Raw genomic sequence first — 21,065 nt, forward strand, 5'->3', positions numbered from 1 at the left:
TCTCGTACCAGTTCTGTAGTCTGGTAACCGAACTTTCATGTCTCAGTTTCCCTGGAAGTCCAGAATCAACTCGTAATTATCTGGTTAATTTTTAGTATGCTAACATGCTAGCAAGCTAACAACCTTTCATTCAATTTAATTCAAAAACATTTCACTCTTTCCAAAGGGAAATTTAATGTGTAGCTCATACCCGAGTGTCTTTTAAATATTTGTTCGGCGTTAGTAGTGGCCTTCGTATAACAGTATTCCGACAGGAAGAGGGTGGAAGACGGAGGCAAAGGAACCGAGGACGGGAGTCGGAACTCGGGTCTGCCGCGTCATGACATGCTAACAGCGAATAGCTTGTAACGCTATTCATTCTAACTTCTGCACGAATAAATACCGCGACACAAAACCAAAAACATTTTTTACATTGAGATTATGAACAGCTACCAGTATGCTAATGTGAATGTCCACAGCAGGTGGTGGACTGTTCATTCTCAAAACAGACGTGGTGCTAATGCTAATGTTAGCATGCTAACTCTGCAGTAAGCTCTGTGGTTTTGCTGTGAAACGCCTTAGACCCCAGAATAAGTCGGGGGAGCGTTGCTGCCTTTGTGTCTTCCAGAACTCCCAATTGACAATAAATGGAGACAAATTTCATATAAAATGAATTTATTTTCGTAACCATGAGCCCGCTACAGAAAAAGGTCCGATATGAGGAAGTGTGAGCTGATCCAGTTGAGAGCATCTGGATTGGTTCCGATCCAGAAGCTCATCAGGGTTCTGTCTGTCTCTGGTTGGACGCTGTTGGACAAACTGGACTCAAAAGATCGAGTTCCTCAGAAGTCCGACCTGTTTAATCTGAACAGAATCAGTAGCTTAAAAAATGTCCCTTGTCCTCTACCACCCTCAGAACCAGACCACATCCATCCTCAGAGGACAGGACTTGTCCAGTAGATCACCTTTGTTTGGACCGTCCTGTTTCTACAGTTCTGGCCCTGCGTCTGCTTTCTGCTGCATTTTTTGTCTGAGGTGAGGGAGGACAGCCTCCTGGTAGAAGACCTCCAGCTTGGACACATTCTCGTCCCACAGGTCGGGGTCAAAGGTCACGGGGACAATGGCAGTCTCCATCAGAGTGAAGACGACCAGGTCGGCCCGGTCCAGGCCTGTGACGGCCAGCTGGACCTGGATCTGCGTGAAGTAGCTGTGGGACTTCTTCAGGGCGTAAACTGGAGCCTGTGGAGGACAGAGAGGACAGGTGAGACAGAGGACAGGTGAGACAGAAGACAGGTAAAGTGACTGAGCCAGGGTTATTATAGTTATCTAGATCTAATGTAACTGCTCAATCGTTTAAAAGTTCTCCTACTGATAGTAATTTGATACTGATGCCTTAAATGATGAAGTATTTCCTTACTTGTAAACCTTCTCAAGATGTTCAACATTACTCATTTTAATTTTTAATTATTTTTTGTTAAGAAGTTCTCATAAAATGACTACTTCGTATTCCGACTTTATTCTCGTTTTCTTAATACTTGTTTTCTGTTGAGACTCAAGCTGAGAAAAACTGAAATACAAAAAAAACATAACTGAAATAAATAAAATTGGTGATTAATAAATCGGTTTGAAAGGCTAATAAACAGATTAAGAAACACAAAAATGAAGAATAAATTATATTTTCAGTATGTTTTACTTAGTCTTATAAACGCACAATATATTTCCAGTTAGTTATAGCTTTTTTCCATTAATAACAGTTTTTATTCATTTTAGTTAACGAAAATCTTTTCAGTTTCAGTTTTTGTAATTTTATTAGTTTCAGTTTACTATACTAACCTTGAGTATTCATTACCCAATTAATGTAAACATAATCAAAATGCAATACTTTGACCTTTCTGAATTCTGCACCTAAAAATGAACCGAAGTATGAAAAAACAAAAATTACAACTAATAAAAACTCAATAATTTCAAACTAATAAAAGCTAGCACTAAAAACTAAATGAATTAGGCAGAAAGTCAGAACCAAACAAAGCCGTGCTCTGTTGGGAGGTTACCTGTCCAGGTGTGTCCCCGTCCAGCAGCTGCAGGCAGAAGGCCGGGTCGTCCCTGCAGGCGTCCTCCACCCTACGGTGCCGGTGTTTGTAGGGACATTTGACCTCCAGACAGAGCAGCCTGCGGCCGCTCCGCGCATCCACCACGATGCCGTCAGGGCTGGCCGCCAGCCAGGGCCGCTGGCCGTCGATGAACAGGCCACACTCCAGAACCCGGATGGGTCGGCCCAGCGCCGCCGACTTCAGAGTCTACAGGACGCAACGGGAAACACTTCACACACTCCTCAAAGTCTGTTTTTATCAAGATATTTAAAGGCGCAGTGCAATGTAAAATGTAGTTTTTCTGAGTTTTACATCAAAAATATACCTGGACTGTTGCTTTGATTCTTTTGTTATGCTGGAGTAAATCTTTAATTCTTAAAGAGACGGAGGCCCAATTTCAAGGCATCAGACATTTTCATACAGCACTTTAATAACAAACCAAGGTAACACAGTTACTTGATTATGCTATAAATAGACATGATACTGTCTATTTAAATATTTTAGAATTAATATTTCATTTTGTTACAACTTTTAAAAAAATCTGATTCTTTGATGTTTTAAAATTATTCTTCACATTTTATAGTATTTTGCATTGCTAGAATTTTTTTGTTGAAATTTTAGAATATTAAATTTTTTCTGGTATAAATAATGGCACACAGCTTCAGGTATTACAGCTGGAAACTAGAGAGCAGGCTGAACTCTGACCTGAACCTTCAGAGCCACATAAAGACGGTTACAAAGTCGGCCTTCTATCACCTGAAGCACATTTCTAAAGTCTCATCCAGGCGTTTATCTTTAGTGGCATTGATTACTGCAGCAGTGTCATCACAGGTCTGCCCAAACGCGTCCAGGTGATGTCGGACCTTTCAGACCCGTTCTATTAACTCACCTGGTACCTGCGGACGACCTCGGCCTCCTTCTCGATGCCCCAGCTCATGGCTCTGGTCTGGACTTTGGGCCCCTCGCCTGTGGCGCCAGCAGATTCATGGACACGACCGATTTGGTTAAAACTGTCAGAACCAGCAGGGTCCAGGTGTCGGTGGGCGGGGCTTACCTGTGATGGCAGCCAGGTACGAAATGGGCGGAGCTTTGCTCTTGCCGTTGACGAACCTGGAGTGAGCGATGCGATGGGCCACAGAGGCCGTGATCCGATTCTTCCTCCAGTGGAACCAGTCCTGGTTGGTGCTCTGTCCGCGGGTCAGAACCTCCACCTGCTGCAGCAGGTTCCGATCCAGTTCGGCCGTTGGGTCCAGCGGGACCTGGTCTGGTGTGGGAGGAGCTTTGTCTTCAGCAGAACCCAGATCCCTCTTGGGTTCTGGTCCTCTGTTAAAACATGGACCAGTCCTGCTGGGATCCTGGTTCTTCTGGACCACTCCGGGCTCAGTTCTGGTCTGAGGGTGGTGAGCAGCACCTGGTCTGAACCTCTGACCCTGTTTGCTTGATGCTTGGTCTGCAGTTGGACCTGGATCGTTGTCAGGTGGTCCGCGCGCCCCACCCGGACCGGTTCTGTTGGAGTTCTGGTTCTTCTGGACTGTTTTAGGTTGAGTTCTGGTCTGAGGACGGCGAGTAGCACCGGCTGTGGTTCCACTTCCTGCCATCTGAATGGATGGATGGTACCGGACCTGTGGGATGACGGGTCGCTGGCTCGGAGCAGCTTGGTTCATGTCTGCGCTCCAAACTTAACCAAAACAAACAGAACAAGTCAGTCACTTTAAAAACTTACTAAAAAACTATCTACCCAACCCGAGAGTTTGGTTCTGATCCATGCTTCGGGAGAGGCTTTTATGTTGAAGCAACCAACCCCCAGTTTCTGTTGATGCATAAACTGTTGCTATAGAGACGTGAGTAAACATCTGAACCAGCTCATCCTGTTTTCAACTAACATGTTGGACACGTCAAAAGGGGAAAATTGATTATATATAGATATCCCTGAACATCCGCTTCTGGATGAAAAAACGTAAATTTGAAGTTTTTTAAATGAAGTCTGGTCTAGTGCTGCCAATCTCGAATAATCTCGAAACAACCCGCGAGGCTTCAGCCTGTGTTTTGTTTTTAAGCCTTTTTAGAGTTACGGTCCGAGTTCAGGAGAGTTAACGTTAGTTGGAGCATATTTTACCTGAACGGGTGAGTTAATGAGAGCAAGTTGTACCTGTTCAGGAGCCGTTTCAGTCCGATGAAGGTGTTCTCTTCCTTTCGGTACGAAGGCAGAACCGAAACTCTTCTTCTGCTGCGTTTATTTAATAGCGACGACGAAAGGGAAACGAAACTGACGCTCGGAGGAACTAAACTGATCCGAAAAAAATCCAAATTTAGGGTGCGACAAAGCCAGACCCACGAACAGGTCCGAACATGATCCAGCTCGTGATCGTGACTCACCCAGTAACGGTGGGGGGTAGCCGATCTTTTCGTAACATTGTAGCTTTTCCTACCCGACTTTCTCGCTGCGATATGGGGCTGTTTATTTGAACCTTGAGGCGCAGAGGCAATGTCGTATCCGTTTTGAGACCCGGCTCAATAAAATCCACAGGCTCACGTTGTTTAAATGTTGCGGGTTTTGTAAGTTGTGCTATGATGTCAGGATGGCCGAGCGGTCTAAGGCGCTGCGTTCAGGTCGCAGTCTCCCCTGGAGGCGTGGGTTCGAATCCCACTTCTGACAGTAACATTTTATCACGTTCACCTGCAGATCTGATCTTAATTTACATGTTTTGACGTCTATAACAGCAACTTTTTGTCGATTTAATTTAGATTTAACAGGAAACAAATCCACATCAAACGGATGAAATTTAATACGTTGCCCTGTATGGAAAGCCAGCAGTGCCAAAGGTGATTCAAATTTTGAGTGGAATTTGAATCAGTTTGAACACAGAATTAGTTCACTGGCCATGATTGTGTCTTGAAATCTGACTTCGGTTTCAAGACATTAAGTGTAAAATATAAACTGTAGAGGAAATAAAATAATAGATATAGAAACAGTATATGTAGGAATTTTTTAATATGAGAAAAAATAAAAAAAGCCAAGTTAGAGCAGTGGACATGTTTATTTAGTTCCACAACAGAGTAGCCAACAACTTTTTCTGTAGGCGGGGATACTGCATTTTCCGCATCAACATCATGAATGTCTGAGAACCAGTTGTGGCAGAATGTATTCATAAAAATAACTGTTAAAATATCAGCTTTCCCTGTGTTCAATTACCACTTTCGTTTCACATGATGCAATTTGGTCCAACTGACAAAATTGCCAACTGATGACAACTGATTTGATGGATAAAATAATATTTAAGAAGCTGTCTCTTTAGTAAAAGTCTAAACCGTTCATGTCCAGCATGTGTGGGATCTGCAGACACGTTAGTGTTTATTTTCATTCAGTAGAGGTCCTGGATGGAGGGAAGGTCAGTGACTCCACACAGGTCCAGTTCTTTTAGGTCTAGAGTTCAGAGATATTTGTTTGGTCACATCTGGATTGGACCACTCAGAACCTTAACAGAACAAGGATCTGGATCCAATCCAAACACCTGAAGTTCTGATAAACAGCTGTCCACATGGTAGCGCTGTAGCAGCTGCTGTTCACTCTGACTGTTCTGAATCTCCTGCTCCAGGAAGCATTCGGACCGGCATGCGGGTCTCCCAGGTTTCGGCCCGACTTTACCTGGGTGATCTGGACTCGGCGCTGAACGCCGCAGTGTTGACCAGCAGGAACGTCTCGCTCATCGTCAACGCCAGCGGATTGCTGGACCTCCCCTACCCAGTGCCCGACAGCCTGCAGGTCCTCCACGTCCCAGTCCAGGACCGGCCCCATGCCCAGCTGGGTCAGTACTTTAACCCGGTGACGGAGCGGATCCAGCAGAACCAGGCCGGGTCCACTCTGGTCCACTGCACGGCGGGTCGGAGCCGCTCCGCAGCGCTGGTCATGGCTTACCTGATGAGGTAACGGCTCTGGGTTTGGGTCGGTTCTGGTAACACAGCCAGAACTACCAGAAACAAAGACCCCTGACGTATTTTTGCTAACTTTGAATACGTTTAGTGTACTTAGCTTCACCTAGATTAATTTTTGAAGATAAATTCTAAAGCGCTACGGTAAACATTAACTCCACTATGTTAGCAAATCTTATTTTTAGCTTAGCGATGTGCAATTTATCTGGAAGAATGTACTGAGAAGACGAGACGCTTTAGCATTTTTGCTAACTTTTAAGACGTTTAGCACACTTAGCTTCCCCTAAAACAGAACCGTAACTTTTCCCGGGTCGGTCGGGATCTGAACTCTACCCAACTGTTCTTATCAGAGATTTCCTGTAAAGTTCTACAGAACCATCATGTAAGTTCTGTTCTGCATCCAGATCTGAAGGCTTCAGCCTCCGTCAGGCCCACGAACTGGTTCTGGAGCGCCGGCCGTTTATCCGACCCAACGCCGGGTTCTGGAGGCAGCTCATGGAGTATGAGAGGGAGCTGTCGGGTCGGAACACGGTGAGAATGGTGGGGACGGCAGCCGGGGTTCTGCCTGAGGCCCTGCTGGACCCGGATGGAGCCGAGTACTGTGTGAACGTCTGAACGTGGTTCTGACCCAAACACAAGATACCAGACAGAGACAAGAAAACACGAACATGGTAAAAAAAAAAAACATAGAAAGGTTTATTTATACGGCACACAGAAAGATCAGATTGGATCGGCACTGGAAGGTCCAGATGGTACCGGGTCAGATCAGTGGGTCAGTACTGGAAGCTCCTCTTGGTCTGGATATCGTCCAGGATCTGCTGCAGCTCCTCATCCTCAAACCGACCCTCCAAACTGAAACCAGAACCAACAGAACCTTAATTACACAGAAATAAAGTCATGTTGGATCAACAGAACCGGTTCTGATCTGGCTGGGTCCAGTTCTGGCCCTGCAGATTTCAGAAATGTCAACAGCTGGGTTACTTCAGAACCTGACCCGGTTCATGACCCGTTCATGCGTCTTTAACCAGCAACACGTCCAGAACCAGCAGGATCCGGGTCCGTCCTCAGTTAGAAGCGACTGCTGCAGACGGAACCGTTTGGACTTACAGTCACAGACTTACTGCTGCTTGAGATTAAACCAGAACCAACTGCTGTTCATTCAGGTAAAAGAACCGGGTCAACAGCACCGGCGCTAAGCTAAACATTAGCACCACCACTAGCGAAATTTATTTTAGCTCAGCAATTTAGAATTTTTCCGGGAAAAATTATTTATTTTGTTAACTTTGAAGACGATTAGCTCACTTAGCTTTCTGTAAATGAGTTTTTCTGGATGAATTTTAAAGCGCTAAATTACGTTGCTGTTTTTCAAACATTCGGTTTAATAAAATTTGACGACTGTTTGAAGTTTTAGTTATTGACTCTTTATGTTCATGCTCTTATTTTAAAATCTGGTTCTTGATTGACGTTCTGCTGTTAGAACCACCAAAACCAACACCAACATATTCTGTGAAGAAAACCAGGCTAGGATACGCCCGGTTCTGACCCGACTGGGCTTGGTCGGTACTGACTCACCTGGGGATCAGAGCCTTGGCCTCTTCGGCGGCTTCTGGACACAGATTGGCCAAACTGGCGAGCTCGAACTTATGGAGCTTCTTCTGCAGTAGGAGGCTGTGGAGACAGACAGAACCGGGTCAGAACCTGAGCCGGCCGGCAGACAGAAGTGGGTCAGGTTGAGCTGCGGCACCTGCGCACGGCGGTGATGGTCTCGCGGTTCTTGAAGCGGCTGAAGCGGGCCGTGTAGTTGAGCGTCTTCATGAAGACCTCGGACAGCTCCTGCTCGTCCTCGGCGCTCTCATTCTGCTGCTTCCGGTGCTCCAGCAGCATGTGGACCTCCGAGTTCAGCAGCGTCTCCGCGTTCTCGAACTCTGCAGAACCAACGGCACCGTCAGAACCTCCACACAATCACCACTGGTTCTGATGGACCCAATCCGGCCTCATACAACAAAACATTAACCTTCAAGTCTGATAACTGTTGAGTTTATCTACAGAGTGACGCCTATAAAGTTACATAAACAATAATTTGAATTATTTAAAAAAAAGAACTGGGAGTTAATTTTTCAAAGTAACATTTTCACCGTGTTATTCATTCATTTCAAAATGCCACTGTTTCAATAAAAATATTTAATTAGCAGACTAAACTTTTAGATTAAGAGTAAGTATTTAGCTAAATATTTAGTTAGCTAAATAAGCTAGAAATATTTTGCTCCAAACTAAATATTTAAACTTGGAACTCAATATCTTATTTAATTTGGAAATAAATTATTAGTTTGTGAAATAAATATTTACTTTACAAATTAAATATCTAGTTTGTAAATATTTACCTTGCTAACTAAATATTTAGCTCGGATCTAAATGGTTAGTCTAGAGCTAAATATTTAGCTTAAGTAAATATTTACTTTGCTAATTAAATAATTAGCTTATTGAGCTCGTCAACTAATTATTTAGCAGGCAAGCTAAATATGTAGTTTGGGGCTAAATATAGTTTGTAAATATTTAGCTCAAACATTGTGAAAACATGACTGAAAACTGAACTCCAATCTTTTCCTGACAGGCTAAATAAGCCCAATTTATTGCGGTTAATTTCTGACTGTTTAGTTTTACAAATGGCTCCCATATTTATCTCAGGGGTCCAGGATGGAATCTGAAACATCCCACTCCTCTGAGGGGTTCTGGTTCTGACCCATGTGGCTCTGAAGCCACACGCAGCTCGGTTCTGACCCAGAACAATTGATTAACCTCCCTACGTGAGGAAAAGCTCAAATCTGTTGATAAACCCTGAGGTGATGCAGAGAAAACGTAACCATGGTGACAGACCCGGTACAGAGCAGATCTCCGGTCAAGATGCACAGCCTGTTGCCATGTGATGACGGACCAAGGCTGTCTGGGTTATCTGATCAGAACCAGAACCGCTCTGACCACAATGATTCCGCTGTTCTCCTATACAAACAACTGAAGTTCGGCCTCGTGGCAGCCGAACACAGTCCAAGAGCGAGTCTTCAGGTGTTGTGTTGAGCTTTGTCACCTTTAGGAAACAGAAGCTGAGAAGCGTCTTCTTCTACGTCTCCGAGCTGCGGAGGAACCGAACTACCTCCGGCCGCCATGATGGAACCACCGCCGGAGGAGAGTCCCGGTGAGTCCTGTTGTTTCCTGGTAGAACCGGCTGAGTCCTGGTACCGGTAGGTAATCGAGGGATAGTTCGGATGGCGCAGCTGACCCGCGCTGAGCTTTTCACACAAACACAGCCACACTTCCACTACTGCTTCCGCTGCTAGTAACATATACTGCTGCCCCCTGCTGGCTTGGCGGTGTCCATTGGTATAACGGACTGTTTGAGATCCTGAGCCGTCTTTGTGTTGTTGTATGTATTTTATTATTGTATCATACACTTTTTTCTTGTGATAATGATCACAGACTGCATGCTGGGATCAATAACAGCGTCATACCTGTACTTCCTGTGCTCCTCGCGGAAAGTAAGAGACCGCCAAAGAGTCATAAAAAAGGTTACACTAAAATTACCGTTGATATCTAAAACGATTCGGATGATCCAGTATTATTCAGAAAACATGCTAAGGTCTTGCTTTCAACCTTATCGAGGACTGTCAAAGTGGGAAAGACTTTATATCACCATTTTAAAAGAGAAAACCGGTTTCAGGGCTACAAGAAAAAAGGAGAATTGCGTTGGCCGGGAATCGAACCCGGGTCAACTGCTTGGAAGGCAGCTATGCTAACCACTATACCACCAACGCTTTCCCGTGTTTAGAGCTGAGCGTGGTGATGCTACATTTCTGTCGTCAGGCGTTGGCTCAGGTTCAGAGGAGGTTTGCTGGGTGTTTAGTTTTTCTTCTCACCGGTTTAGTCCATTTTGCTCTTTTTTGTTTCCTGCGACTCCGTTTTATTCATGTCATCAATTATAAAGGTCGTTTTATCCTGATCTGTCCACTGGGTGGCGCCATAGATCAAATTTTAGAAATTCCTCAATAGAAGTTTTTAAATAGATTTGTTGCTTTTTATTGTGAAAGTTTGTACTAGTAACCTGTCCCAGTTTCATCCCCACAGCTTAATATGTATGGAGGACCAAAACTGACATAATAAGAAATAAAAGCATAAATATTTTCCTCAGAGCTCCTGGATGGTAATGTTGAACCTGACTGATAAAAAAGATTTTCTATTTCTCTAAAGTATGGTCCTGAAGCCTCTGTGGATTTGTGGGGCCCCAGTAGGTCTGATGGAGGTCTATGGGACCCCAAAGCACTGTGCGGCCCCGAAAGGTGTGTAAGCCCCACGATGGAGTGTGGGGCTTTTATCACAAACATGTTACATTCAGAGTGAGACGTCACATCGTTGAACTGTCAAGTTTGACCTGCTGGTCTCTATGACGACCACCAGCCTGTAAACAGACGGCAAGTTTCCATTCAGAGACGAAGAGGAGGAGGAAGAGGAGGGGGGGTGTCTGTGGGAACCCGGCGGGAGGAGAGAGAGAGAGTCCCTGTGACTTTTACTGTTTCTGTCAGTGTGAGAGTGTTTCTGTGTGTGTGTGTGTGTGTGTGTGTGGGGGGGTGTGTGTGTGTGTGTGTGGATGGACAGATGAATGAACAGAAGTGTAATTAAATCGTCATCCCTCAGCCTCCGCTGAAGGTCCGTCTCCTCCTCCTCCTCCCTGTGATGCTGAAGGAGGCCCCTGGGGGGCCCGAGGCGCGCAGGGAGCTCTGTCTGTCAGCCAGACGGCCAATCAGAACCAACAGATCGGTACCAAACCAACTCCGGTTCACACAACAGAACCAGGAGGAAACAGTTAGAGATCATCAGGACCAACCAGCACTGATCTTCATCATCATCATTATTACCATGACGGTGAAGATGAAGATGGTGATGATGAAGCCAATGAGGATGATGAAGACAATAAGTAGGTGGTGATTCTAATGATAAGGATGAAGATGACGATGATGGTGATGATGAAAATAAAGATGATAGCTGTTATGCTAATTATGGTAATGATGATGATGAAGATGTAAATTATGAAGATGATGATGCATATAGAAATGATGATGAAGACGGAAATGATGAAGATGTTGTAAACGAAGATGACGAGGATGATGAAGACAACATAAATGATGAAGATGATGTTGATCACGTAACTGATGAAGACGATGGAAGCGATGATGTAAAGGATGAAGGTGATGAAGGTGAGGATGCATCGCTGCAGTGGACCAGTGCAGCTCATTAACATGCAGCTGCTGCTGCGCTCTGCAGGGGGATGAAGGTCACCAGCCGCCCTTCACTGATAAACAACAACAATAATAACAATAATAACAACAATAACGATGAAACCATGGCAACAATGCAGGCATAATGAGCTGCTGATGAGGCTCTGAGCTGCTCATTATCAACTCCAGATTAACTTACAATAAAACATCAGCAGAGCTGCAGGAGCCATGCTGAGCCAGCAGCCAATCAGAGGGCAGGATGAGCCAGCAGCCAATCAGAGGGCAGGATGAGCCAGCAGCCAATCAGAGGGTAGAATGAGCCAGCAGCCAATCAGAGGGCAGGATGAGCCAGCAGCCAATCAGAGGGCAGGATGAGCCAGCAGCCAATCAGAGGGTAGAATGAGCCAGCAGCCAATCAGAGGGCAGGATGAGCCAGCAGCCAATCAGATGGCAGGATGAAGGCGGAGCTAAATTCAAACTGTGACTGAATCAGAATGGAACCCGGTTGTCCCGGCCCAACAGAACCTCCCTCAGCTGAGATTTTCATCCGTCTCATATTGTTTTTCTAAAGGTCCCAGCATTTCAACCAGGCTGAGCTCTGGGCTTTGACTAGGCCACTGTAACGCCTTCGTCAAACATCCTGTTGTAGACTTGCTGTGTGTTCGGAACCATCAGTCTACTGACGACCCGGTTTGGATCCGACTGCAGCTGAGGAGCAGACGGCCTCAGATCAATCCCACATCACCAGCCTGCCACCGCCGTGCTTCACAACCGGGATTTCTGCTCATTTCTCTGAAGTTTTTGCTCTGCAGAATGATGGATTCAGGTAGATTGGTCATGACCTTTGAACCCTTCCCAGCATCATTGCTGATCTCTTCCCGTCCTGGCATCGTGTTTAACAGAACCACTGTTCGCTCAGCTGGGTCCAAATCCACCAGAACCGGGTCAGGGTTACTATTTCACATTGTCTCCATTTTAGTTTTTCAGTCCAAAACAAGCTGATATTTTTCTCTCAGTGATCGGTCGGTTCCTGGTTCTGATCCAGTTCAACAATTCGAACCTGAATGGAACCATTTCTGCGGCCCAGTCTGTCTCATTGGATATGAAAAGCTCGGAACTTTTTTCCTCCGTGGGACTCTGTTTTCCAGCGTCTGTTTTCACAGATGTGCCAAACATCTGGAGCCGGAAAACACCTCAGGGCGTCCCTACCTGGGCCCCCGGCGGCCCCGGGGGGCCCGCGGGTCGGCTCGCTCTTGTTTGTCCTCCAGATCGGAGCGGGTTCCCTCTGTCATGGCTAGGTTCGGATGGGTTCGGCGCTGAAACGGTTAAAATGTCTCCGCGGAAAGTAAGCGGACACCGCGCACACACCTGACCCCGCCCACCCGGACCGCCCCGCCTGCAGCAGCGAGCGCACACACACTCCGCGAACTTCCCTCAGTTGGTCCGGAGCGCAGCGGAGCAGCAGGAGTTCGGTCCGGACGGTCCGGACGGGCGCAGAGGGGACACCATGAAGCTCCTCCTGCTGCTGCTGGTGATGATGATGAAGGTCAGTGAAGTTCTGCTCCGGTCCGGTTCGGTTCGGTTCGGTTCGATTACTGGATCAGCTGTCAGTGACCTCTGAGGAGTGAATGTGAGGAGGGTCCCTCCTCTTCATCAGGGGCCCTCAGCCTGGTTCTGAACTTTTTGGACCTTTGCGTCTCTGCAGGTTTGTCCTGCTGGTTCTGACCCGGTTCTTTTCAGGTTCTGATTCTTGATGGTCCAGATCCATCAAGAATCAGAACCAGGAGATTCATGATGTGTGAACGTTCTGAGGTTCTGGACCCAAACAGAGGTCTGGTCCAGTTGGGTCCAGTCGGGTCGAGCAGCTGCAGCGCAGCCTGGTCCAGTTCTCCTCCTCTGAGGTTCTGGTCTGTCAGGCAGCTGCAGCTTCCTGTCGGTCCCACTGGGTCCAAAACCCAGAACCGCTCCTATTATCAGAACCTGTTGGATCTGGCAGGCCCGGTTCTCGTGAGGTTCTGATTCTGGTTGTGTTCCGGTCCTGGTGGCCGGATTCTGACTCTTGGACCCGGCCCCTGGTATGTGGAGGGAGGTGGGGTCGGATCAGATGGTTCTGGTTTGTAATCTGAGCCGTCTGATGTTCTCAGACACTGGGCCCGTTTGTTCTGGTTCTGGTGTCGGCTCCAACAGGTGCTGCTGCTGTTCTGGTTGGGTCCGAGGAACAGAACAGAGGCGGTTCTGAGGCTGGCCCACACGTGGGCGACAGACACGAACAAAGCATGAAGAAAAGTTCTGTGTAGAATCAGAGTTCTGCTGCGACCCGGTTCTGACCCGAGACTGAACTGAAAACCAAACCAGCTTAAACTAAAGCTGCATTAAAGCCGAGTTCTGACCCAAACCAAACACCAGAACCGAGTTCTGACCCAAACCAAACACCAGAACCGAGTTCTGACCCAAACCAAACACCAGAAATGAGTTCTGACCCAAACCAAACACCAGAACCGAGTTCTGACCCAAACCAAACACCAGAACCGAGTTCTGACCCAAACCAAACACCAGAAATGAGTTCTGACCCAAACCAAACACCAGAACCGAGTTCTAATGTAGGTTTGTTAAATTACGAGAATAAAGTTTTACAGCAATAAAATTGTAATAATAGGTTAAATCTAATATTATCAGAATAAAGTCCCAATAATAGGAGAATAAAAAAGTTATTTTTTGTGAACTTCTTCACAAAAAGTAATTAAAAGTTAAATGAATAATGTTGAACATTTTGTGAAGTTTTACCAATCAGGAAATATGAAAATTTTTTTGCATCAAATTTTCATCATCAGCAGGTTTGAAATGTTTTATCAAACGACTGTTTTATTTAGGATAAAGAATCAGATGGACCAGCCTAGACCAGACCGGATCTAGATAAATCTGTCAAAGCTTTTATCTCATTAAACAACATTCTTTTCTTCAAATTTACAACTTTTTCTGCTGATATTGTGACTTTCTTCTGGTTCTGGCACTGAAACTTTCCCAGTTGGTTTTATTTGTTTATTCTGCTTCAGGGTGCATCAGTAGCTCCCCCTGGTGGACGCCAGAGGAACTTCAGCTCCGCTCCTCATGCAGCTGATTGAATGTTGATGTTTTATTGACAGATATCTGGCAGCAGCATGATGATGGAGACGATCTCAGACCGAGGAACCAGAACCAGACGCTACGCCATCAACCCCCTGGGACACAAGTGGACTCACCACAACATCACATACAGGTGGGTCCGCCCAGAAACACCTGAACAGGTGAGCAGGGAGCAGACCGTCAGCCTGTTAAAAGAGGCGGAGCTTCAAGCAGCCTGCCAGGCTTAGGGCAAAACAAGCCCGCTGACCTGCCGCCTCTTCATCGTCCAGGATCATAAAGTTCCCCAACACCCTGAACAAGGAGGACACCCGGAAGGCCATCAGCATCGCCTTCACCAAGTGGAGCGACGTGTCGCCGCTGACCTTCACCGAGGTCACCAATGGCAGCGCCACCGCTGACATCACCATCGGTACGTCACAGAGGAAGGATCCAAACAAACTACCACGGTTATTATAGTTAACAAAAACTGACACTGAGAAAACATTTCCAATAACTGAAATAAAGAAAATCGGAAATTAATGGGGAAAAACTATAATTAACTGGAACAGTCATTTATAAAGCTAACTAAAACATACTGAAATTATAGACATAATATCTTTAGTTTTAGTCTTTGTTAATCTATTTATAGTCTTTAAACTGATGCGAAATTTATTTTCCCCTCACAAGCAGTTTACGTCGGCTGTCGGCAAATTGCGGCACTCTGTACGCCATTACCTGCAAAATGGCGACAGCAAAAGTTGGGATAAAACACCAGTCAGTTGATTGTTCAGCAATAATAGAAAACTCCAAGCTGAATTTAGTTTCCACTGAGACACTAAGGTTGAATAATAATACAAACATTTGTGGATTTAATTCCTCTGGTCTCGTCTTTGGTGCGTTAGGTTTCTACATCTTTAACCACACCGACTGCTGGTGGTCTCCTCTCCATCCGTGCTTCGACGGCCTGAACGGAGAGCTGGCTCACGCCTTCCTGCCGCCTCGAGGAGAGATCCACTTCGACAACCACGAGTTCTGGATCCTCGGGAAGTCCAGGTTCAGCTGGAAACAAGGTAATACTTCAGCACTACCAACACTAAAAGGATCAAATTAAAAACCAAATCATGGACTCCAGCACACACCCCTGAGGAACTCCACAAGTAATTGATCAGTAGATCAGAATAGGAGATAAAAAACAATTTGAAAAGTAAAATTCAACAAGAAAGTCTAGTGGACATGTCATGCTTTCAATAAGTTCATTTTAAGAACTATCTTAACAAACAGCAAAATCACAGTCTGGGTAAAATGGAAAAGATGACATCACATCATGGCCCGCAGTTTAAATAAGCAGGATTGTTCACCTCCTGATTCTGCTGTTAAAATCAGTTAACTATCCTCTTATTGGAGATACAGGGAAACTACAGCAACAGTTTTACCTGACAGGCTGCAGTACCCCTCCTGTCCATCAGGTGTCCCTCTTACATCAGACACTGAATGCAGCTGGAGAAAACCCAAACATCCAAACTCCATGCAGAAGAATCCAGGCCGGGATCTAAACATGCAGACCAAACAAAGGGATGCTAATGCCACTTTTACCATTTTTACCCTAATACTAATCTTAAAAAATGAACAAAAAAGAGTTTGTATGGCAAGAATAATATACTAATGTTGCTATGCTAACACTTCAAGACTAAAATAACCTGCAGAAGTAAGTTATAGCAGAAAAAAGTAGTTCTTACTTACAAAGTTAGCATCCTGGCGGTAACGTTAAATACAGCACAGGACCCAAGCATAACAGTTGGTATTGGAGCAATGACAGCCGGCTAATGCTAACATTTAAGATTTGAACCCAGGATCTTCATGCTGTAAGGCAGCAGTTCTGCCCTCTGTGTCACTGGGCTGTTCAGCTCTGAAATCTGACTGCTACCGGTTTACTGCTGTGGAAATACACACAGACTCAGATGTATTCATAGACCTCTACTACACTATTGTGATTGATGAGCACAGAATCAATCACAGCTGGCAGACTGATCCAGAACCAGTGTTGGACCTCTGACTCTGTGAATCTGCAGGTGTCTGGCTGAACGACCTGGTCCAGGTGGCGGCTCATGAGATCGGTCACGCTTTGGGGCTGTGGCACTCCAGAGACCCGGACGCCCTTATGCATCCCAACGCCACGTACACCGGGCAGAGAAACATCGCTCAGGACGACGTGTGGGGGATCCAGAGGCTCTATGGTACCGACCCAGAACAGAGCTGCTCCTGTCTTGTGTTTACTCTGAAGTCTAAGTTGTTTCTGCCTCCTGTGTTGCAGTCAGGTCTCTGTTGACGTGTCATTGCTAAGGATGTTGTGTTTGTGTTTGTAGGATGCCAGGATAAGAAGAGGGTCTGTGATCCATGGGCTCGACTCGGATTCTGCGAACGAAGGAAGACCTTCATGAGGAAGAACTGTCCGCAGCGCTGTGACCTCTGCTACGGTGACCCGAGGATCTCTGTAGTACTCTTTAGTAGAATGACACTGTGATCTTTGAAAAGACAGGATCAGAACTTTGTCTCTGGTTTGAAAACGTATTTCCTGTCTGGATCTCATTCCCACCGCAGAGCCCCTGGATGTGGTCGCCACGCCAACGTCGCCCCCATCCAACGTGAAGATCAAGATGGTTCCTCGAGGGAAGGTGGTGGGTTTCCGCTGTGGCACCAAAAGCCTCCGTTCTCCCCCTAAAGTCAGGTGAGCGCAGACAGAGACTTACTGATGAGCTGATTGGGTCGGACCCAGCAGAACTCCACTCAAGCCATTTCCTCCATCCTCTGCCTCTGTTTTCTGCAGCTGGTACAAAGACGGCGAACAGATCCTGACCTCCATCCCCGGATACATCGTGATGAAGGACAGAGACCTTCGCATCGTTGCAAATGAGTTCAACGAGGGCGTCTACACCTGCCGGATCCACCGGCGTGGAGACATCGTGTCCGCCAACTCCTGGGCCATCCGGCTGAAACCAGAGCAGCCGTCCAACAGCTGAGAACGTCTGCAGGCGTCAACACAGGGACAACGAGGAGACACATATGGGGCGTAGCAACCCGAAGGAAAAGTCTACCAGTTTCTAGGGACACCACGTTCCCAAAGGACCCGTCTTATGGGCAGACATTGACAGAGAATCCTACAGACCCAACAGACTCATGGATCAGAACTTTACCTCATCTCCTCAGGACTGGTACTGAAGTCAGGGACATCAATGAGTTGCAGAATGCTCTGCCAGAGTCAGGTTCAAGTCAGGAGAGCTTGAACCATCAATCAGTGGTCTAACTGGAGTTTAAGATTTTGTTCTGGTCTCTACAACCTACACAGACCTGTCTGAACACCGCAGACCCATGAGATGCTCTTTGACCTCTCTCCACTTCACTTGCACCTTCCAACAGTGATACTACTTATGAGAGCCGGACATCATTGTACCTGGGCCTCAAACATGGCTCAACAACCTCAGACTGGATCACATTGCCGGAACAATAGAGGTTTCTGTTATATCAGCTTTATCTGTGGACTTTTTCTGTGTCTCAACCATCAGTTTCAACCTTGGTCTGGACAGGAAATAGCATCATTGTCTTCACACCTGATCTGGTATTCTCTACTCGGTATCAATGACTCGGCTCTAACAGAACTGGCACAACGTCGAACTTTCAAACCCGAAGGTTATCCAGGTCAGGCTGGGTCTCCATCGGCACCATGAGAAGAACCCTTCAGAGAACCTAGTTTGGGTTCCTAATCTCACAGTCAGGCCGGATATTCATTTCTGATTTCAACTGGCGGTCCATCTGATTGGCTGAATTTATTTCTGTCATACAGAGTATTTTTACAGGGGTCTTTAAAGCTGCAGTATGTAACTTTTATTTAGTCTTTTATTTGGAAAGGCAAGTTGCAATTACATTGTACAATTCAACTTCCAACACAGTGGAAGTATAAGAAGGAATAGCATAAGCCAATCCAGGTTTTTTTTTTTTTTTTTACAGTAACCAAACAACCATAACAGAAGAGTGAGTGGGGGGTAGAGGGGGGTCAGATCTGATTCTTCTTAAGTTAGGAGAAAAAAAAGAAAGAAAAGAAAACACAATCAAGAGCATAATTTTGCCATAATCCTAAACCAGGGTACAATACACAGCACAACAATATTTGCATGTGATTGACAGTATGTAACTTTTATAAACACTATTTGTAAATATTTATTGAAACTGTCACCATGTTGTGACAGTTTGCTATGAATCAGATAGTCTGCGAAAAAAATTGATTGACAGCGCTAAGCCCCGCCTCTTTTGCACTCATCTTACACTAAGAAGGCGCTAAGACCTTCTCTGATTGGTTGTTTCTGGTTATGACTGGGAGAAAGCAGAGGAGCTCCATGCCGTCTGGTGACAGTTTAAACAAATATGTAAAAAAACATTTTTTATAAAAGTTTTATACTGCAGCTTTAAACTCCCACAGCCAACATCTACCAGATAACAAAATTCTAGTTCCTAATATTGTGACGATAGAAACTTTTTGATATGTAGAGCAGCTGCAATAAACATTGTTGGCTTCCAGTTGCAGGAACTTATTCTTTCCTATCCACCTCAGAAATATTTACTGTCCTGAAACTAAACTCACAAAGTTCCAGCTTCTCTTCTTATTGGATGAGTTTTATTTCCACTTGAGATTTCTCAAGTGGAAATAAAAGATGTCAACCAAAGTTGACTATATTCTGAATATTGGTCAGGAAAAGTTGTGAAATATTTAAGATCTAACAGATGTCAGTGGATATCCAGCTCATTTTTCTACTGTTATTTATAGCAGATGGCCCTTTGTAGCTGTAAGAGAGAAAAATAATACCCAGGGAGGAATACATTTCTCAAAAAGTTTTGAGATTAATGTATTTAAAAGAAAAAACTTGGATATCATCTGAGTTTTTAGGTGGAAATGAACTAATCTATTGGCCAATGTGTTTTTCTCTAGTTATTTTTTATATTTTATTATCTGAAGCTGAAAAGCACAATACAAAGCTGTAAATGCTGCCATGGTAGTGCTAGCAACATTTACTAGACAAAATTAAAAGTTAGCTGTGACTGCATTAGCCACTTGTTACTTTTGTTTATCAATGCTAAGCTTAACATTAGCGACAAGACGCTAACATTGTTATTAAGAACTGTTTACTACCTTTTGTTATGTTTACTTGTTCGGGTTAATTTTGTGCTGAAGTGGCATTAGCATGTTAGCTTCGTTGTTGGTTTTCTGAGCCAAGTTTACGATGAGGGTAAAGATGCTAAAAGTATCATTAGCGTTCGAAGCCAGAGCTAGAAAATAAATATGTTCCTGTTTAAATGGTTGTAACAGTTAAATGACGACACTCAGAAAATACAGATGGGACCCTTTATGTTTGTTTAACAAGTTATAATCTTAATACATCAATTAAAGGCCTGATCATCACCATGACGACCACACGGCCTGCTTCAGCTGCAGGACGTCTCCGTCTGAGCCGCCTGTTGTTGTTTCCAGCTTCCTGAATGAAGGTCCAGCTGTCGACTCGCCCATCGTCGGGAACAAAAGCCGGAGAACAAAGAGCGTCTGGTGGGAAGACGGAGGGACCGGCAGGAGATGTGGGTCAGAGCCGGACGGGGTTAAACATGGGACCGACAGCGAGTTACACGCGGCAAAAACAAAAGATTGGGGTTAAACAACCGATACGGTACAGAGATAAACATGGGATAGACACACGGAACATGGGATAAAACCGGGATTAAGCACCAAAACACATGAGACTGGGATGATTACAGGACTGAAAGAGGACAGAATGGGGCCAAAGATGAGATAAAGAGGATAAATCCACTGTTAAAAACAAAACAAAGGAGATCCTCTTAGTTTAAAGAAGAGTTTTACATAAAATCAAGAAAATTACAGATGACACTTAGCGTCCTCTTCAACCTCAGTGTCTTCAGTCAGAGGCTTCTTTAAAGTCGCTATAACAGACTGCTACAGGAGATTCTTCCTGCCCATCAGCATCTACAACTCTTTGAAGAACCTAATGAGTTACAGCATCTAATTTCCCTTTGAGAGTATATTTAAATGGAATTAAACACAAGAAAAATTGACTAACATGGAAAAATCATTTTAGCAACATGAAGTTAAACAGGAATCAGTTCTATAACAGGAGGAAGATGGGAGACGAGGTTTTGAGTTCATCCACTGTAAACAGAAAAAAAAATCAGCTAAAAGTTTCAGAAATTTTCTAGAAAACAATTTAAAAAAAAAAAGGTTTCCAAAGTTGAAAGTTTTTGACTTTCGGACCTCACAAATTTTCAAGTTTTTTTCTAGAAAATACCTAAGCATAATTTCAAAATGTCAGTTTTTGTTTTTCTCATGAACGTCTGACTTATGCAAACTCAAAAATTTCCTCTTTTTTTTTTAACAAAATTTCTGAATATTTTAGATGTCTTGGCGGAATTTTACTCCTTTTTTTATTTTATTTTTATTTTATTTTACAATGGTCCTAAAACTCCGTCGTACATCCCGCTGCTCCGCGGTTCGTCAGTTGAATCATTGGGGAAACGGCGCCACCTGCTGGAAGAATTCAACACCTGCAGCAGGATTTAAAACTATCAAACTATTCAGACTATCGAACTGAAACAAAGACCAACCGCTGGGCTCCAGAACCGGGACCAGGAAACACAGAGGCAGCGC

The 21,065-nt window shown here is 44.9% G+C and overlaps 4 protein-coding genes and 2 non-coding genes across 8 annotated transcripts; 3 read left to right on the top strand and 3 right to left on the bottom strand.

The window, feature by feature from the left end:
- Positions 1–637: 637 nt before the first annotated feature.
- LOC116707511 (uncharacterized) lies at positions 638–4,348 on the bottom strand. Of its 2 annotated transcripts, XM_032544885.1 has the most exons (6): positions 4,219–4,348; positions 3,124–3,747; positions 2,959–3,035; positions 2,031–2,276; positions 945–1,218; positions 638–843 (listed from the first exon to the last, which is right to left on the bottom strand). In XM_032544885.1, the coding sequence occupies exons 2-5, from the start codon at positions 3,731–3,733 to the stop codon at positions 967–969; spliced, it is 1,185 nt and encodes a 394-aa protein (XP_032400776.1). In that variant the 5' UTR covers positions 3,734–3,747; positions 4,219–4,348; the 3' UTR covers positions 638–843; positions 945–966. The 2 variants fall into 2 exon arrangements, with proteins under 2 accessions (XP_032400776.1, XP_032400775.1); XM_032544884.1 differs by having other exon boundaries at positions 638–1,218.
- Positions 3,776–7,399, top strand: LOC116707604 (dual specificity protein phosphatase 14). Of its 2 annotated transcripts, none has more exons than XM_032545016.1 (3): positions 3,776–4,193; positions 5,667–5,993; positions 6,404–7,399. In XM_032545016.1, exons 2-3 carry the CDS (start codon positions 5,683–5,685, stop codon positions 6,612–6,614), a joined length of 522 nt encoding a protein of 173 aa, XP_032400907.1. In that variant the 5' UTR covers positions 3,776–4,193; positions 5,667–5,682; the 3' UTR covers positions 6,615–7,399. The 2 variants fall into 2 exon arrangements, with proteins under 2 accessions (XP_032400907.1, XP_032400908.1); XM_032545017.1 differs by lacking the exon at positions 3,776–4,193 and adding an exon at positions 4,298–4,410 and having other exon boundaries at positions 5,666–5,993.
- Positions 4,643–4,725, top strand: trnal-cag (transfer RNA leucine (anticodon CAG)). The gene has a single exon. It is a non-coding gene; the product is annotated as a tRNA-Leu (tRNA).
- Positions 6,673–9,311, bottom strand: polr2d (RNA polymerase II subunit D). The gene is made up of 4 exons (XM_032545008.1): positions 9,082–9,311; positions 7,744–7,924; positions 7,572–7,667; positions 6,673–6,851 (listed from the first exon to the last, which is right to left on the bottom strand). The coding sequence occupies exons 1-4, from the start codon at positions 9,158–9,160 to the stop codon at positions 6,773–6,775; spliced, it is 435 nt and encodes a 144-aa protein (XP_032400899.1). The 5' UTR covers positions 9,161–9,311; the 3' UTR covers positions 6,673–6,772.
- Positions 9,312–9,733: 422 nt separating this feature from the next.
- Positions 9,734–9,805, bottom strand: trnag-ucc (transfer RNA glycine (anticodon UCC)). The gene has a single exon. It is a non-coding gene; the product is annotated as a tRNA-Gly (tRNA).
- A 2,965-nt stretch (positions 9,806–12,770) lies between these two features.
- mmp23bb (matrix metallopeptidase 23bb) lies at positions 12,771–18,938 on the top strand. Its single transcript, XM_032544896.1, has 8 exons — positions 12,771–12,809; positions 14,407–14,519; positions 14,656–14,795; positions 15,268–15,435; positions 16,435–16,599; positions 16,729–16,839; positions 16,964–17,090; positions 17,190–18,938. The coding sequence occupies exons 1-8, from the start codon at positions 12,771–12,773 to the stop codon at positions 17,380–17,382; spliced, it is 1,056 nt and encodes a 351-aa protein (XP_032400787.1). The 3' UTR covers positions 17,383–18,938.
- The last annotated feature ends 2,127 nt before the right edge of the window (positions 18,939–21,065 follow it).

Source organism: Xiphophorus hellerii, chromosome 18 (genome assembly GCF_003331165.1).
Source record: "Xiphophorus hellerii strain 12219 chromosome 18, Xiphophorus_hellerii-4.1, whole genome shotgun sequence".
Taxonomy (NCBI): domain Eukaryota; kingdom Metazoa; phylum Chordata; class Actinopteri; order Cyprinodontiformes; family Poeciliidae; genus Xiphophorus; species Xiphophorus hellerii.

Bases quoted from the DNA above. Each gene is read 5' to 3' on its own strand.
- LOC116707604 (XM_032545016.1), top strand. From the start codon at position 5,683: ATGCGGGTCTCCCAGGTTTCGGCCCGACTTTACCTGGGTGATCTGGAC. The intron at 5,994-6,403 runs GTAACGGCTCTG...TTCTGCATCCAG, and splicing joins GTCATGGCTTACCTGATGAG to ATCTGAAGGCTTCAGCCTCC.
- mmp23bb (XM_032544896.1), top strand. From the start codon at position 12,771: ATGAAGCTCCTCCTGCTGCTGCTGGTGATGATGATGAAG. The intron at 16,840-16,963 runs GTGACCCGAGGA...TTCCCACCGCAG, and splicing joins GCGCTGTGACCTCTGCTACG to AGCCCCTGGATGTGGTCGCC. The intron at 17,091-17,189 runs GTGAGCGCAGAC...TGTTTTCTGCAG, and splicing joins CGTTCTCCCCCTAAAGTCAG to CTGGTACAAAGACGGCGAAC.
- polr2d (XM_032545008.1), bottom strand. From the start codon at position 9,160: ATGGCGGCCGGAGGTAGTTCGGTTCCTCCGCAGCTCGGAGACGTAGAA. The intron at 7,925-9,081 runs GTGACAAAGCTC...TTGGTTCTGCAG, and splicing joins TCAGCTTCTGTTTCCTAAAG to AGTTCGAGAACGCGGAGACG. The intron at 7,668-7,743 runs GTGCCGCAGCTC...CTGTCTCCACAG, and splicing joins ACCATCACCGCCGTGCGCAG to CCTCCTACTGCAGAAGAAGC.
- LOC116707511 (XM_032544885.1), bottom strand. From the start codon at position 3,733: ATGAACCAAGCTGCTCCGAGCCAGCGACCCGTCATCCCACAGGTCCGG. The intron at 3,036-3,123 runs GTAAGCCCCGCC...CTGGCGCCACAG, and splicing joins GTACCTGGCTGCCATCACAG to GCGAGGGGCCCAAAGTCCAG. The intron at 1,219-2,030 runs GTAACCTCCCAA...TGTCCTCCACAG, and splicing joins ACGGGGACACACCTGGACAG to GCTCCAGTTTACGCCCTGAA.